The 18,052-nt window shown below is 37.9% G+C and overlaps 1 protein-coding gene across 1 annotated transcript in view; it reads left to right on the top strand.

Annotated features, from left to right (window-relative positions):
• CACUL1 (CDK2 associated cullin domain 1) overlaps window positions 1-18,052 on the top strand; it is a 49,158-nt gene that overhangs the window by 23,495 nt on the left and 7,611 nt on the right. The window contains exons 5-6 of the mRNA XM_075717802.1: window positions 3,638-3,740; window positions 16,237-16,326. Of these exons, the coding sequence (XP_075573917.1) occupies window positions 3,638-3,740; window positions 16,237-16,326 (193 nt within the window). The remainder of the gene's footprint in view (window positions 1-3,637; window positions 3,741-16,236; window positions 16,327-18,052) is intronic.

Genomic DNA, 18,052 nt, shown 5'->3' on the forward strand with positions numbered 1-18,052 from the left:
GCAGTATAAATTAGAGCTTTGCCGTTACTTTAATAGATACTTTAATGTACTTTTAAGTGAAGAGGACTAAATTGTTGAACTCTGCCTTTTTATCAGAGATGGCAGGGCTTTCCTTTCTTGGTAGCAATGTGATTGCTTTAATCAGGAGTTTCCAAAGCTGTTGAGTTGCACTGAAGCTTTGTTCTGAAAGGATAATTATATTGCTGCTTAGGAAAAGTTTTAATATGCATTTTAAATATTTAAAAAAAAAAAATCTATGAAGCCAAGGAAAGCTTAAAGGTTTTTTTGTACAACTGGAACATGTGTTTGTCCCTTGGTGGCCAAAAAAGGTGTAGTATTTTTCCTTAGGCTTACTCCTGTGTGTTTTGGTATCAACAGTAGCACTTGTTGTCTTTCTCCTGTTATGTGCCAAACCATACTCTTCTGTGTGAATGGTGGGAATACGGGAAAGGTGTTTTCTTAACCTGCTTGTATATGGTGACCAAGGTGTGTTTCAAAGCTTATCTTGAGGGATGGTTGAGAGGGCTGACTTTGCAATTGAGGGAGTTTTTCTTTTTCCTTCTTTTGCTAGGAGCACTAGTGGTTTTCTTATTCACATGGTGATGGATTTTTTTTCAGTCTTATGCTGCTACAGTGGACTTCTCAAGAAAGCATGGAGGCCCAAAGCACTTCTGTCCCTCAAATTCTGTGGGTGTAAGCTCCTTCAAAAGTTCCAGGATGTAACCACAGATAAAGCAAATTAAATTGGAAGTCAGCTTAGCACACAGTGCTTTGTGCCTAAGAAAAATTCCTAGCGAATAACTGTTTGCTTTGTAAATATAAATGAGGTTATTCCATATGCTTACAGATTGTACGTTTCGCAGTATGTTGCACACATGAATGAGTAAAAATCATATTTCCACTTAAAGAAAAATTAAAATCAGCGTTTAGATTATATACTTTTTTATAATAGGCTCTCAATTGTTATTTATACTTGGAGATGTAGTTGAAAATCTGTTATCTTGTGGCATGAAATGAGCCCAACATTCGTGAGCACTGTGGTTTTAGGATAATTAAGAATTTTTTCATTGCCTCTAAAATATTACTGTTCTTACTGGGTGGCATTGCACTTTGTTGCTTATCAGCTAGAGGGCATTTTGTGTGTGTCTGTATACCCAAATAGATGTGAGTGTATGTATATGTGGATGAGATGATAAGCACTCTTCCACCGTTTTTTCTCTTTCAAGTATTTATTGATCTCCTCTTAATATTATTAACACAATTATGTCTTCTAACGTTTGCCAGATTGCTTTATGATATGGTGTTTCGTAGAAGAAATACTTATATCTGACTTTCTCAGTTACTGATACCTGCTTACCTTTTACCTGTCAGTTAGACGTTTAGGTGACTTGACACACTTTTCAAGAAATACTTGTACAGCCTAGGTAGTGACATCTTATACAGAAAATCTTCCTGTCTTTCCACTAACAAGAACGGGGAAGGTGACCGCTCTTCTGCTATCTCCTTTCAGCACTGTGGATTGGAAGTGAAGTACTTAACGTTACGTGATTTTTGTCATTGTCTATTTATATCCATGCAAATGTAGCATCTTTTTGGAAAGGTGTTTCCAAGTGAGCAAATGTGAAGAGTATCTTACAGTTGTTCTATGTATAAGTACTGTGTTGTAACTCTTCTCCTTGAAACTACTGGGTTTTTTTTGTTGCTTTTCTAGTTATGAAACTTAAGGTATAGGCTTTCCAACTCTTAAAGAAAAGCAAGCATCGGTTTGCACATGTCGTTGCCAGCTGCTTTTAATGTAAGAAGGTCTGGAGGCTGGGAGAGGAACAGAGCGAGTTATTTCCTTAGCTGGGTGCACCTCATCTGTCAGCTCCTAAGAATCACTAGTTTGACATTGTCAGGTTTGATTCAGGTCCGTAGGCTCGTGCTGAGGTGCTGTGGTCACTCCTGGGTGTTGCACCAGTGGGGACATGGCGGTGTGTGGTCGGGAAGCTCAAGGTGGAAACGGTTTAGGAAGCTGTCAGATGAAAGACTGTGGTATGGTGTGTAGGTAAACGCTTCCGAGAAGATGCATATCTTCAGTTGCTGTGAATTTCTGTTGCAAATGGCAATTCACCATTGACCAAAAATATTACAAATGAAGCTAGTTGTTTCTTACAAGGCAGGTTGTTCTGTCTGCAGAGCTTTTCCGTCAGTCTCTGTTCAAAGAACGGGTCCAGGTGAGGGGGAAACAACTGAGTAATAGCCCTTGATAAAACCTCTGCAGGTGTAGGATAGCTTCGGGGAGGGAGCTGGCAGTAGGAAGTTAAAAAGTTTTTTTTTTTTTTTTTTTTTTTTTTTTTAAATTTAGTAAGATTGTTGTCTATCATTGCAACAAACCTAAACTTCAACAGGGGCATGTATTCAGCCCTCGGATTGCCTTTGTTCTCACAGGTTTAGTTTTCATTAAAGGTAAATAACTGCTGCTGAATGCTTGCCTTGAAAATTTAAGTGGTTTCTCCATGGACAGTTTATTACGGTATGTGTATAGTTTTGGTAATGGCCAAAAGAATGAGTTTCACAAAGAAAAAAAAAAAAAGATTGCTCTAATAGTGTTCTGAGGGTTTGTTCCAATTATGTTAAATGCTTTAGCGAATAGGAGAACAACTTGATTTAAACTGTGGAAAAACCTTTCTTCCTTAAGATACCTCTTCCTTTAGTAAATCTCTTGGATAAGCGTTCCAGTACATTATTTTTTAAGTTGATTTTCTATTACAGTATCTGTTCAACTCTTTTACACAAGTTGTCCAGATGAATTCAGTTGTTCTACTTCCATGCTAATGTTGTAACAATAAGAGATTTTTCTTGAAACAATTATTTTTTTCCAGCATTTAAAACCCACCTATGAATAAAATACAGACAAGAAATCTTACTATTAACTGCAGGCTGGAAACTGAAGAATAACACCAAATAGTACATTAGGTATAGATGCCCTCAAGGAACTCATGAATAGAATTTCCTTTGAGAGTTGAAGAGGTGAATTTATTATTAATACTGAGTGGGTCAAGATAATTGAATCCTAAAAATTTTCATGTAGTTCAGTTTTGTACAGATTTGTGTATATCACTTATTTCCACAGTTGATTAATTCTGAGTAGCTATCCTCTGGGATTATCGAGGAACCACAGAAGTGGATAGCTGTACTGGTGATTTATTACTGTAACATACCTATTCTGATGGCTTAATCACTTTTAGACATCGGTAAAAATGTTTTCTTTTGTTATAAACATGATGTCCAGTCCTATTTTGCTGTTAGAGTGTTTATAAAGTTCTAAAATGAAGTGTTCTTTCTACAAACTCCCCAGTCTGGATTGATACGGAGACACATCTGTAGATACAGGAAAAAAATAAATATGCACGCCCGTATGTAAGTAGGTTTGTTGCTAATAGTACCACACGCATTCTTGATTTTTAAATACATGGTTTTTTGTTGTACAGGAATGTTCTATGTAGTATAAATGCAGTCACCAAGGAAGCACTTTACAGGTCAAATATTCTACAGCTTTAAAATTTTGAACTATTTTTATTCGGGGGAAAAAAGTAAGTTTAATTTATTTGCTATTATGAAAAACAAATTTGAAAACTTCTGTCTTATTTTCCAGAATAAATTTTACATAGAAACCAAGCTTAACAGAGACTTAAAAGATGACCTTATAAAGCTGTTTACGGAACATGTTGCAGAAAAGCACATTTACAACCTAATGCGTAAGTAAACCTATTGGATTTTTCTTATAATGGGAGTCTGTAAAACTGTAGTGCTTTCAGATATTGCAGAAATCCACAGCAAATAGGGAGAAAATGGCAAATGATTAGTGAACTTAAATACAAATTCCTTTTTAAGGCATCCACATGAAGAAATGTGGCATGCTTCAACTTACTTTTTTCAAAAATATGACCTTGTATGAAGTCATGGTTTTCTTGAGTATCTGGGGGAACCAGTATATATTTTTCCTTATGACTCGTGATTATGATGCAATGAATGTTTTATTGTCCTGTTGCTTATGCTGTTACTCTTTAATTTCATTATCAAAATATTGACAGGTATCATTAAGAATGTGCTGTGGTCGAAGAATTGTGGTACCGCTGGGTTTATTGTCATGATGTACTCGAGTACTCCCTGCTAGTTAGTGAACCGCATAACGCTGACAGCGGTTGCTCTGTTAAGCTAATAGGTTAATGCAAATAGAATATGTTTCAAGTGACATGCTTCCTGTTAAGCGCTCCTGTGCGTAAATCCTGTGGTGAACAGCTGAGTTTGCCTGCAACCCGCCGCCATCAGTGTGTGTTTGTGTAAGCGCAGGGACCTTGGTGCTGGCCTGGTTAGCTCCTCAAGTGGGCAATCAGCAAAGGCAGAGATAATCGGACTTGGAGTTCAGATTGGAAGAGTTTGCATAGTGGTGAGCCGTTGACCAACGTGCTTGGAGAATTGCAATCGTAGGTGCTTTGTGCAACTGGATAGTTCCTGTGCCCTGTGTTGAGTTCAGTATCTAGCCTGGTGTACTCCTTTCTGTGACCCAGCCCTACTGCGGTGTCTCTGTTTTCATCCAGCTGCTCTCCTCCTCTTTTCTCTGAAGCAATTGCTTCTGTATGCTAAATGGAGACCAAATGATGGGCGATCAGCATCAAGTATGTTTCTCCTTTTGCCTTTACTTGGGTAGTAATGCTCTTCTCTCTCCAGTGAAGGGTTGGGGGAAAGGACCTTGGCTATGTTTTTTAGGGTCACTGTGAGCTGGCATCCTGGGAGAAGGGTGGGTGAACAAGGTGACTACCCTGAGGTCAGGGAGCCTGGTGCCCTAGAAAGATGGGGGATCATCAGCTCTGATGCCATCTTGTTCTTGCCGTCTGGAAGAGTCTCCCTAAGAAGAGCTTTTAGCCATGTAGCAGATCGGATCACCTTGGAAAGAGCAGGACAATGAGGAATGCCCACCCATGGAGCTGATGTTTTATTTTGTGCCAAAGAGGTTTAACGGTATTGTGAAACCTGGTAAGATAATAGCTAAGAATATTACCTTCATTACTGGAAGTGTAAGGGCCCTATGAAAATAGGATAGAAGTCAGTGTTTGTTAATTACTTTACCTGATGTCATTGTCAGTGTGTGGTACTGTTTCCTGATATTTGATATAGATTTGGTTCAACAGAAAAGTGTTTTGTGTTATGGGGGGGGGGGGGGGGAATAAGGTTTTTGAGTGGGTATGCTTAGGAAATTGAAGTCGGTGAAATTGTGGTCTATATAGAGAAATGGGATTGTGGAGCTGTTTTTTAAAGAGATGCTGCAGCTGCCACTTCAGTGAGAAGAAGCATGCCTTCCCTCTATTTTGAAAAACGAACAACAAAGTCGGTTTAATCAGTTTATGATCTAGACTTGGAGGACAAGAATAACATCTGCTCTTGCTCTTGAAATTTGTTGCTATGCTTTTTTGTACGAAGGGGTTTTTGTTTGTAATATCTTGTCATTGTATCAGAGCCTGGAAGCTGGCATTTCTGTTTGAAGTTGTCTTCAGGAAGGACTGTAAGTACATTTTGGGTTCATTTGATTTAAGAAAAGTTCCTGCTCCACTTCAAAAGATGGGGAAAAAAATGTCAGAAAAGCAGTGCAGCACAGATCTCTTCCTTAGTGTTTGATCTTGCTCAAACTCCCACTGGTTGAATCAGCCCTAGTCCCTGTGCTGTGTGGTTGAAGGCAGAAAGATGCAAAATGAGGAGCTCCTGGTACTATGGTCTCTGTGGTGGGAGCACTTATCTGAGCACTTAGTTTCAGAAAATAGTGTGATTAAGGTGTGAATTCATTATTTACAGAAGAAATATTGGCTAAGTGAACTTTACTTGGACAAACTTTTCCTGCACAAACACCAATTTGGTTCCCTTTTTTTTTGACAGAGGAAATTTTTTTTTAAATAAAAAAGCTCTACTATCTAGAGCACTTGTGAGCAGTTAAAGTAAATACATACAAAATTATATAATACACAGATCCATGAACACAGTTGTGTTTGTGAAGCACTTCTGCACTCACACATATTTATCAAGTCAATGCGCCTCAAATTAAAGTGGATACATTCGGGCTAAGTGAATATAACCTGATTATTTTTCTTACAAAGCCAAAGCTGGCTCTTGCTGATAAGAATGCTGTATTAAATGGCTTGGGAGAAGTTACTACGTGCAGAACTACTTAACTGAATGTAACAAGCAAAGAAATAGCATCTTATTTACAAGAAGCTTTAGAAATGGGGGGGAAGGTGCTGATAATATCCCCTAGTCACTAGGGAAGGGGTGGTGGAGAATGTTGTCTCTGTTCCTGCTAGGGTCCTGCATCAGATGACTTGTAAGCAGTAAAATTCAGAAATATGTGGGTGTTTTCTCCTTATGCAGCCACTGTTTCTTCTGGTAGGTTAGACCTGGGTTTCCTGGACTGTAATCTCAGTGTCCTGGAAACGTCCTGCCTGTGTTCTTGTGTCTAGAAGAATGACAATTATTGCAAACTTAACTGTCTTCAGGGGTGAAAATGAGTAACAGCTCCTGAAACTCTCTACTTTTAGTACATGCAGTAGGTGAAATTCAATGGTAGAGAGTATTTGCAAGTAACTGCTGTTCTCTTTTTTTGATATTGGCAGCTTAGTGCCCCAAACAAAGCTGGCTTTTAAATCTAACAAAAGAGAAAGGCTATTAACAGCGTGCTGTTGTTTCTGCTTGGTGGATAGATCACTTGGTTTCCAATTACAAGAGTTTGCAGTTATCCATGTTCTCTTACCAGAAACTAAAGAAAGGAAGGTGAGCGCTGGGCTGGCGTCCTGCTCTGGGGGGGTTGATGGGGTTCTCAGCATCTCAGTATTGAGCAGAAAAGTAACAATAACTTAAAGTAGTCATAAAGGTGAAAGCAGTTTTAGAAGGCAATCTGAGAAAAAAAAATTCTCCTTATTCTTTGCTTACAGCGATGTTTGTGGTGGAAGTAGGACGTGTCAGATTGGTTACGGCACTTCCAAATAAGCAGTAGCCTTAGCATATCACTGTAGTACTTACACCATTTCTGTCTCTGTGTGTGTGATATGTGTCTGTTTGTTTCCTTTCGTGTTAGCTTTTTGAGTTCAGGAAGTGGTTTCTACTCTTGCAGGAGCAATGTCCTGGTAGGTATCATTCAGTACAAGCTGGTTCTTTCCAAAGAACCAGCTGCCTGTACTTCTGGACAAAAGTTACTCAACTAGGAAGTCAAGTGACCTCTGTTGAGGGAAAACTGCTTTCTTCAACAGTTCTGATTTTGTTCCTGTTGATTGGGGTAAGCAGTGGATGTTTGCATGTTCCTGTCTTTGATCTACTCTGTCAGGAATAGATCACAGAAACGGGTCCTTTTTATCCAGAGGAAAGGAAACCCCGTGGACCGTGGCGAAAATGCTATAGAATAAATAAGGCCCAGGACTTCATGGGTCTTAAAATTGTTATCAGGATTGAAGGTGATAATATGGCTTGTGAATGAGGCAGTTCCCTGAAGTTTACTGAATCAGAACTATAGCATGCGCTTGAAAACACGTGGCATTTAGGCAAAATTATTATCGAGGACTAAAGCATTAGATCTCAACTTCTGGTTCAACTTCTCAACTTTTTTTGTTCATGATATATATCAAGGTAATTACAGAATTAGCTACTGAAACCTGAGGAGACAGAGCAGTTAGCTGTATGTGGATTCTAATAGCATGTAGGCAATTGCTGAATGTCGTTCTCCATCAGTGCTTGTGTGAGCTCAGAACTAAAACCCGGTATAAAAATGTATCACATGTATTCACCAAAAGTAGCAGCTTTTCTCATGGTTTTACAAGAAAAAATTCTTTGTAAAAAGTCTGGAGGAGTGGGAGGAATCACAGCCTATTTCATTATGTTTGCAGTTTCTAATTAGTTACTGGGAAAAACTTCTCTCTGAAGATTCTTACATATGACAGCTTCATTTGTTCCCAGTGATGTCACTTGGATTCAGCTGAGGTGAAGTCTTGCTGCTCCATTTTCTTAATTTTTACTTTTTTGCTGGAGGTATATTATAGTTCAATAGAAGGGTCATTTATGTTGGAAAAGGTTTTGCTTTATAAAGATGGCAGGAAAGGTATTTCCACTGCGTTGGTGCTTTCTGAAAAGTACCAGAAGAGTTAATCTGAAAGTTGGAGAAGGTTGCTAACAGCTTTCTGACGATGAAGTTGTGCAATGGTCCTTTTTGGTTGCAGGAGGTACAAATTTAATACAAAATTACAGAGAATTAATCAAGTTAGAACTGTTAGAGGTTGCTAAATGTAGCAGGGAGCACGTTTCCTTTGCAGAGGTTTGCCTGTTTGTGCAGTGGGTAAGTGGGAGAGGGTGTGTTTCTGTGTGGGCACCCAGACCTACATACTTAGGAGATGTGTTTTGCTGTGTTGACCTCCAGAAGCCTGTTGGTGTCAGTGAAGCAAGGGACCCTCATCTCTTTGGCTGTATACTGCTATGACATAATGCCTTTTGTTAATAAATTCCATATCTAGTTTTTGTTTGTGTGTACCCCAGGAGAAGAGGAGCAGTACAAAAGGCTGAGAGAAGGACTGTGGTTGATGCCAGGTTCATAGCCTGACTATACAGCTGCAACAGAGAACACAGGGTTTATTTTGTTGTGTTGGGTTTTTCTATTCACTCCCCATGCCTCACCCTTTGGCAGAGATAGACAAGAAAAAGATGGATTGGATTGACTTTTCCCCTGCTCTAGTTGGTGTTTCTTTTTTCCCCCTCCATTTTGACATCTGTCTCAAATGATCTGCATATGAGAAGCAAGCTGTCATTGCCTTGACCCACAAACTGCAGAGAAAATTCCCTGAAAAAGGGGGAAACACTCTTGTTACTTCTTACAGAAAGCATTACCCCCACCCTTTTTGTATGCTGCCCTTCTAGATTTACATTCAAGAAGTTGTTCTTCTTTGAGCTTCTCATTTCCATGTCCATTCTAATGCTTATGCTTCATAGGGATATAGCAGTTAGTTTCATAAATGAACTTGTTCTTGAATGGCTGTACTGAGTTGGATCAAAATCAGTGTAGCCCAGTGTCCTGGTCTTGGCAAAAATGCACAGAACTTCATTATAAGTTTATAAGTTTGGTGCAGCAGAAGTTCAGTGACGATGGGTTTGTACCTTGAAAGTTACGTGCCCTCTAGGGAGAGCTGAAGGTTTCCTTGCATGGTTTAGGCTACATCTACGTTAATAAGAGGTGTGGTGTAAAGGGAGAAGATCTGCAGAGTATGAAATACCTATGTGTTGGTGCTGAGGATTCTGTATTTGCCTTTACATCTGTTTTGGAGAGTTTTATTTCACGCTTGCTAATGTCTGGTCCTGTCGACAGAATGCCAGTTAGTAGTTTGAGCACATCTGGTTTAATCTTGCCCCAAAGGAATTAAGTTAATATGCTCTAAGGCAGCTCTGTCATATGAACCAAGGAGCAGTAAGTGGGGATGATCAGTGAATTTGCTTCAAAAGCACATTCCTCATCTGAAATAAAGCATTAACATAGGATCTTCCCTTAAGCATTTGAAATCACTATTCTTTTTTCTTTGAGACACCGAGTGACTACTGTGATGGCAGAAGCAATATGTTGTTAAAAAATGTCCCATTCGATTGCTGAGGCTCTTTCCTTCTATAATACGTTGGATGTTGCTCAGCCCCTGGACACTGCTTTGCTTACTGATTTTGCACCCTTTAAGGAAAAAAGTATAAGAAGAAAATCTGCACAACCTTACTCTGCCACCTTCATAAAGATGTTTCTTGTTTTTTAAGTTAAGAATGATACAGAAAAATAAAACGGTCGATTTCTTAAAAGAAAAAAAAAAAAGCTGAATTGCTTGCCTGTGGAATAACTTGCTGTCTGTCTTTAGAATCAGCCTATGTGTCTGGATAGGTAAAATGAAATTAGAAGGTTCCTTCCTGAGGGTCTTAAAAATGAAGCAAGGTAGCAGAGCACTAGCAGAAAATACTGATGTATTCCACTGTATCTGTACCAGACGAAATTCTGTTAGAATTCCTCTACAACAATGAGCTAATTTACTTTTTTCCCCAGTTATAAAGCTGTTGAAGTACCAGCTTTGGACAGCAAATGCTTTGGGGGGAAAGAGGGTCTATAGTATAAAGGGTCCTTTTTGAGATGTAGGGAAAGGATGCATTTATTATCAAGTTCTTCATTAAAAGTAATTTTTAAAGATTCTTGTGCATCTACAGGATTGTGAATCTGTTCAGTGTTTAATTTCTGGCTTATTCTACATAGGCAAACAGTTTAATCCCATCAAATTCCCTTAAAACAACATCTTCCTTCCTTTCCTTCCTTCTTGTCTTCATTCCAAATATTGGTAGACACAGGTAACTGATAGTGAAAATCAGCTGCAGTATGTTCCACTTCTTTTCCAGCGTGTGGGGAGTGTGCTGGGACATTGCTGTTGCAGGATAATGGGCCATTCCTCCTTCTTCAAAACACGGAATTGTCAGCCTGTTCTTAGACCTCAGCAGGTACCCCTACACTCTCAAGGGCTGTATAGGATACCTTTTGTAGCTATTAATCTTCCTTATACTCCCTGTGCTCTGTAGATCTGGTGGAATAATCAAGAATAACACACTCACCAGTTTAAGGGTAGTATCACTAATATTGAAGTGGTAGCTGTGATTTGACAGGGCTAATTGTATTGCAACCATATTGGAAACAGTACTGTTCTATAACCAAGTATTACAGAATACTCTCATATTCTTTAAAGAACACTTCATCTAGACACAAATTTTGTCACTGAACTAAACTAAGAACTAAACTAAGTTATTTAAAAAGTTGCAGCTGTGTTTCTTATTTTTCTTGTTTCATGTTGATTAAGTTGCAGCTCCTCAAAGTAAGGCAGTTTTTTAATTGGAAAATACAGTCTCAAATAATGACTGTCATGTTTAATCTGGCTCCATGGTAAAGAAATGGGAATAATGTTCCCATTTCAATAAGCCTTCATAAAATTGTAAACATGAAAATATTGCCTTATTTTCCAGTTACAGAAGTCCAGAAGGCTGTATTTCTACATTTATAGCTTTGTTTTTCATCTTTATTCTTGTTACAACACTGAATATTTTCCATGTGATTAAGACTTGGAATTTTTATTTTGTAGTGTTTTTATTAGATACTTAATAAAGCTTTTGGGCTATGTAATGAATATTTTAAAAGTAATCTGTGGCTTTATTAAATGCCTAGTGGCAAATGCTTAGTAATAAATACAACTTTTTTTCCTAATCTATGTTTTAATTAATTACAAACTTTTGAAGAATTTAAGTTGCTAAAAATTTATTTTTAGTTCTGTTTAAGGGAAAATAAAAATGCAGAAGGACAGGGAGTTTGATGTAACTGTAAATGTGAGGGCTAAGCCAGAGCGAAGGCCAGTTTTCATGCAAAAGGCTTTTGAAGTTCTAGATCGATAGTTAACACGTACAAATTGTACCTGGGTTAAAGTAATGGAAAGGTAATAGATGATCAAGCTTCATTAGTCAATAATAATAAAGTAAGGAGCAGGTGAAAAAAAAAAAAAACCACAAACCCAAACAAAAAATGTCAACAAACCCAAAACACCAAAGAACAACAACAACAAAAAAAAAAAACAACCCAAAACCCAAACCATCCAGCCTCCCAAAAAACCTCAACCCAAAACAACAACAGCAAAAACCTACAGCCACATCTTGGCCACCAGCCGTAGCGGTTCCCTTGCTATTTAATTGCTGTTGGCATGTGGGGTTCAATCAAGTGTTTTGCATGGACTAGATCTGGGAATAAAGTTGGGGTACGAGAACCATGTTCAAGGTGAATCTGATGTTATCACAGTGCAGTGAAAAGGTATGTGTGGTCAGATGGACCCGATACAATTTAGCTGAGAGAAAGGTGATTTATTATACTATGGATTTGACTACACGTGATCTGATGATATTCCTACAGGGCAGAACTGCCAGGTGAGCCTGGGCTGTTAAGGTTTGTTTAGGCTGTGCACTGGTGATAGCTCCATCGTTACTGCTGTGCATCCCTCTATATCTCGCGTATAGTTGTGTACGGGCTCGAGCCATGCGGAAATATTAAGGTTGTTATTCTGCAAAATAATATAAGTATTGCATACATATTGGAATTAAGTGCGAAAGAGCACAGTTTGTTCAATGGGATAAAGATCTCTGGAATACATTTGTTTTACTTTGCAGCTTCGTTAGGCAATTGGTTCTGCTTCTCTTGAAGACTGGAGAGCAGCAGCTGACTAACGCCTTAGTTGTGGAAACTGTTGGAGTTGCTTTTAATGGGAATACACTTTACTATTCTTTTAAGTGTGTTGTTGAATAATTACAACTTTGAACACACCTGTCTAAGCCACACTTATGTATGATTTTTTAAAATATCTTACTTTGAAGTTCTATTAAATTACTGCAAAGGGAAGAAAAAAATGTTGTGCGCTAACATGCAAAACTGCCAGAAAAATTACATCTTTGCCAAGCAAAATAAATCTATTTTGAAAGGAATGTTGAAGGATAGAAAAAGATTTTTAGAATAGCTAACTCTTAGTTTTTACAAGTGAGTTTGAACTTGGTGAGATACCATCTGCTACTCCTGGAATTACTGAGGTCCTGGATCTTGCCCCAGGTACCCCACTGTGACTAGGAAGTAGCTTAAATCTTCATTAAGGGACAAGCTTCTTCAGTGCTACTGTGCAACAGAGTAACTTGGTTACTGCGGAGTACCTGAGGTGCTGCAGGTTCATACCTCACTTATTCCAATACAGTGCATCCACCGTTCCTCAAAAAAATCCTGAGGCCATTCTGGGTATTGTGTCTTACCTCGGTTCAACCATTTTTCAAAGCATCTTGTATCTTTCTGCAATTAAAGCATTTCATCATGGGAACCCACACTTCTCTTCCTTGATTCTGCCATGAGTTGTTTTCAAGACTATTTGCAGGTTAATTAACTTCTTTACATATTGGTTACTTCGTCTGTAAAATGCAATATTAGTTCATAAACACTGTGGAGGTGGTCAGATAGCATCATAGTGTCATTACTGCTGTCATTCATTGGAGGTTTAGTTTTATTCTGCCTCACCCTGCTCTGTCTTTGTAAATGCCACAGGTGGAGCTTCTGGGAGTAGGTAGAGTCTGTGCAACTTCTGTGTTGTAGAGTCTCATTAATTATTCTAATAAAGCAAGAGCCAAAGCCTTAATATTTGGAGGTGTTTTGTAAGATCATAAAATAACAGAGGTAACTTCAGCATGTCTGGCAGAGCTGTTTCTATTCCTTGAGTTTAAGTGACCCTCTCAAGTAATATAAGGTAGGTTTCACTGCAAAACTGAAGATTAATTTGTGTGTGAAGAAGTTTTACATCTTTTATCTATTTACATCTTTGTCTCTAAACCTGCATTGAGATTTTTTTTGGATCTGTCCAAAGAGAGGAGTTTTGTTCATTTTTATGGAATCATTCTGAAAATACATACCCTACAGCAGTGCTACTCATTCTTCAGGTACTGATATCTAGCTTTTGGGAAAGGTGTAGGCTGGATTAGTCTACACTGTACGGTTTAATGAATAGTATATTCTTTTAGTTTTCTTTATTGAGAAACAGGAAATAGATGCCATTACTTTGTTATATTGTTGTTGAATATAATACCATCATGCTTGTATTTATTGACTGTAAATCAGGAATGAGGGATTTAAATTTGCATTGTAGCATGGGGTGTATGAAGTTGCAGAAGCAAAGATAAGAAACATTAGTTTCTGAAGCTGCAATGAAGTGATGAAGAAGATATTTCTGTAGGATTGATCTCCAGATGAATTCATTCCACTGATTTTATTCATTGAATCCCTTTCTAACGCCAGGTTATGTGGTCAGTAACCTAGAACAGAAACAAGTGGCTGCTCATTATACTTGCTTTATGTTGCAAATACATCTGTTCACATTATTTCAAAGGATCACAATTGAAATGAGCTTCATGAGTGAATGTTACCTGAAAAAAAAGTGACAAATAATATTGCATGATTATAATGGTGAACTGTACTCAAGATGTGGACTATCCTCTTAAACTATTGTTTGTACAAATAATTCTGTCAGTCAGCACCTTGACCATGTTAAGGGACCACTTGTGGGAGTGGTGGGGGTTTTCCATTAACGGGAAGGGAAGAAGAAAGGGTGGAGCATCTGGCACCTCCAGCATGTCTTCAGTACCACAGGCTGAGAGGAGTGAGGTGGGCTGCCAGTCTTGTGTGCTCATCACCTCTTGTCTTTGATCCATATAGACCATAAAATAAAATTTCTCTCCGCCACCTACTTGTTCTCTGCTATTAAAAAAAAAAAAAAAAATTGAAAGGTGATGGCACATGTGACTGCTCAGAGTATAGTCACTGTATTTCAGATTTCATCTGTAGATGGAATAAGCGTGGCTTGCAATTTTCTGTTTACTCAGAGATTTCCAAGTAGTCAGATACCCTCTAGTTAGGTAGTTGTGGGCAGCTTCCATTAATGCCTGTGCTTGTCCCCAAAGCAACTCTGAATAGCTTCTTTCTCTCCCACAGTATGTCCTGTATGTATAGTTACATAAAGTAGCTTCTGAAATTTTTTTTAATTGCTTTTGCTAGTTATAACTTGGACACTACTGAGAGCACGATTTTCAGTTTATCAGGAATAAATTCAAGAAACTAAGTTAATTTAATTTTCTTAACATCTTTTAAAATGTTCAAGTGACTTAACTCTGGACTTGGTGGTCTTTATGTTAGTATTAATTCCTAGGCTTATTTTGTTTTAAATAATTTGTTATGCATATGTTAGCAATATAATTTGATGTCTACATATGAAGAACAAATTTACAGTTCTCTGGACTCTTTGCAAATCTACTGGTGAAGCTTAGGCTGAAGTGCCTACAGTCTAATTAAATATACATATGTATATACACACACATAGTTTGGAGTGTGCCTTACTGTCACATATCTTCCTTATAAAGCATTATGCCCTTTTCAACTTTCTTGACTGCGAAGAGGTTGATTGAAAAATCTTTAGGAAACAGGTTATAAATATGTCATTACAAAACAAATCACTGGCTCTCACCCCCTCAAGACTTCAGCTGAAAGGAGCAAGCATTTTTGAGATGGTTCTTTGTAAAATAAATTCATCTATAACAGTTAAATATAACAACTTTGATTACTTGGAGGTTAGAAAAAATACTTTCTTTTTTAATCTCCCTATTACATGAGCCACTTAAACAGTTTCAGAAAGAAAAGAACATGCTACTGAAGATTTTTCTTTTTATGGTAAGTACTGTAGCGGCAGATGCTGAAGCTAGAACTGGAGATGCTCTGAAGCTTAAACAGCAGAGTCTCTGCAGTGTAAGCACAAGAGATACGCCCTTCAGGTAGAATTGTAAGAGTCATTTCTCCTCTGTGTAGTGGGTACATAAAGGTGTATATATTGCTCAACTCCTTTGTAGAGGATTAAAAACTGAGAGGCAGCAGTTGGTTTAAACCTTATTGATTTATTTTTTTTCTAGTGTTTCTGTAATTCAGATGTATATACAAACCTCAAATAAATACAAGGCAGAATAAAGGCCTGGGTATTGTAATATAAGCAATAAATGTGCTATTGCCAGGTTTTTCCACAAGAGGAAGATGTAATTATTGCAATGTTTACCACAGAAGATACCACGAATTAAATAAAAATGTTCACTTGTGTTTAAAAGAACAACTTTTCTTATTTGATTTTTAATTTTTTTTTAACGCTACTTGTACTTCATTCATAGACTTTCAATCCATCCTTAGTTTTATGTTCAAGATGCTTAATGCTGTAAAGCAAGGATTTGTGGATCTCCAGGTGTTCAGCACACTCAGTATGAGAGTGCTTCTAAAAATAAATTGTTTATTTCAGTTCTGCATCTGAATACTTAGAGCCATCGCTTGCTTGGTTTTTCCTCACAGCTCCTGCTGCCTGTCTGAAAACGGATGAAAAATAACTTACAGTTCACATTTTCATCATACATAATTTGAACAGAATACTTCTATTTAAAGGTGGTGTTTTATTACTCTTGAGAATTAAGTTGCTTATCAGATATCTGCCTGTTTCCTTTGTGAGGACATCAGATAAAAAAAGCACAACTACTGTATTTCCTTGATAGAAAAATGTATGTGTAAGAGCCTATAGTTCTTGATTAAGAAAATTAGTGATTTTTCTAATTTTATTTCAGCTTTACTTTTGGAAGCTCAGTCAACGCCGTTTCAAATAACTCCTTCAACGATGGCAAATATTGTGAAAGGCCTGTATACACTACGACCAGGTAAGAAAGAAAAATATTTCTAGGAGTCTCTTGTACTGTGGTTGTGATACATTTTCTTAAATATGTATGCAGTCACTTTCTATCTAATGCACATGTAACAAACATGTGTGTTGTGTTCTGTCCATCATAATGCTTAGTTCTACTATGCAAAAGCCCTGATTCTTCTTGTTGCCCATCTCTGTGTCCTGTGCAAGGTACCATGTGAATACCAAATTTATTTTAAATAAACAACCAAACCCTCTGCTCTGGAGACAAAGGGAAGACATTTCTTTTGCTCTGTAGAAATAAAGAAAGAAGGCTGTGTAATGAGTCAGTCATGGCAGAAGTTTAGTTGGTGAAAGTTATATTGTGAGTCACACTTCAAACGGCCAGATCTTTGACATGAGATGAATGACTCTTTCTTCTATGAAGCCATTATTTCGTTGGTATTATTTCATGGAAGAGCTTAATTAAACTCGTGAGTACATCATGACATCTTGTGCAACAACAATTACATTGAAAGGAAAATAGTGTTGCAGATTTTAATCAATTTTGTACCAAAATCTTTGGTTCTGTGAGTTTTGGAGAACTGAGTAGAGCTCTAGCCTGTGTTTGAAAAGACTTTAGAAACAGGAATTATTCAAAATACCCATAAATAAATGGTACCTGCTTCTGTTCCTTTTACAATACTCGATACTTTCTTCTTACCTTGGTGTGACTGAGAGAAGGATTGTGTCTGAGCTTCCGTCTATTTTTGCTTTGCAATCCCCATTTATAGAAATGAGGATGGGAAAGCTTTACAAAAAGCTTTAGTGCATGCAATGTTTAGCATGTATACAAGCCAGGAATGTGGTGGACCCTCTGTTTACAAAATGCACGGATAAAGCACTTCCAGTAAGCAAGGAATATTTTTACAACAGCAAAAATTAACATCCTACCATCATTTTTAAGGCAATACTAATTTCATTTTAATAAACTGTTCAGTACCAGAGAAAGGAATGGTGTACATGTAAGTATAAAAGTATAATTCTTTTGAAAGCAGCTCAGTGTGGTTTTCTTGTACCACACTTAATATTGTAGGTGATGGACTTGTGATTTCCCAGTTTCCATTTCAGACGATCCCTGTCTTGCTGTTTACTTCACGACACAACAGACACTGGTTCGGGTTGGTATCATGGGCCTAGTCAGATTTTGAATAGCTGTCTTATGCCTGTAAGATTTTCAAGTATAAAAATTGTTCCTTCAGTTTGTGATATCTGCTTTCCACAGCTGGGTAGGAAGACCCACGTGACTGACTTCAAGCTATTGCTTAAACAGAGACACATTTGTTCTAATTACCTGGTCCTCAAACTTCTCAATCTCTGAGAAAATGAGGAACTTTAAGTCATTCCAACCAGAAGAGTGCAGGATAGACTTCTTGATGCAAAAGGTTGTCCTTTGGTGGCGCTGCTTCTTGAGTATGAATTCTGAAACAATCAGGGCAAGAGTTCCTCTGAGGTAGTGCTTCTCACTTATTCTATGGGACATGCTTCCTTGGATGTATCATGGGGTCTGGCGAGCAGATAACTGGGGAAGTAAAGCAGAAAATGTAGCCAGGGGGAGGTGCTGGGGGATTAGAGCAGCACTGGGAAGTGTCTGTTTAGGCAGTGCAGAGAGCAAAAGGAGAAGTGATGCTGATGTGGCTGTGGGCTTTCTCTTCTCTTTCTCTTTTTTTACTTCAAGTTGAAAGCACTTGACAGCTGTTAGA

Source organism: Pelecanus crispus, chromosome 10 (genome assembly GCF_030463565.1).
Source record: "Pelecanus crispus isolate bPelCri1 chromosome 10, bPelCri1.pri, whole genome shotgun sequence".
NCBI classification, from domain to species: domain Eukaryota; kingdom Metazoa; phylum Chordata; class Aves; order Pelecaniformes; family Pelecanidae; genus Pelecanus; species Pelecanus crispus.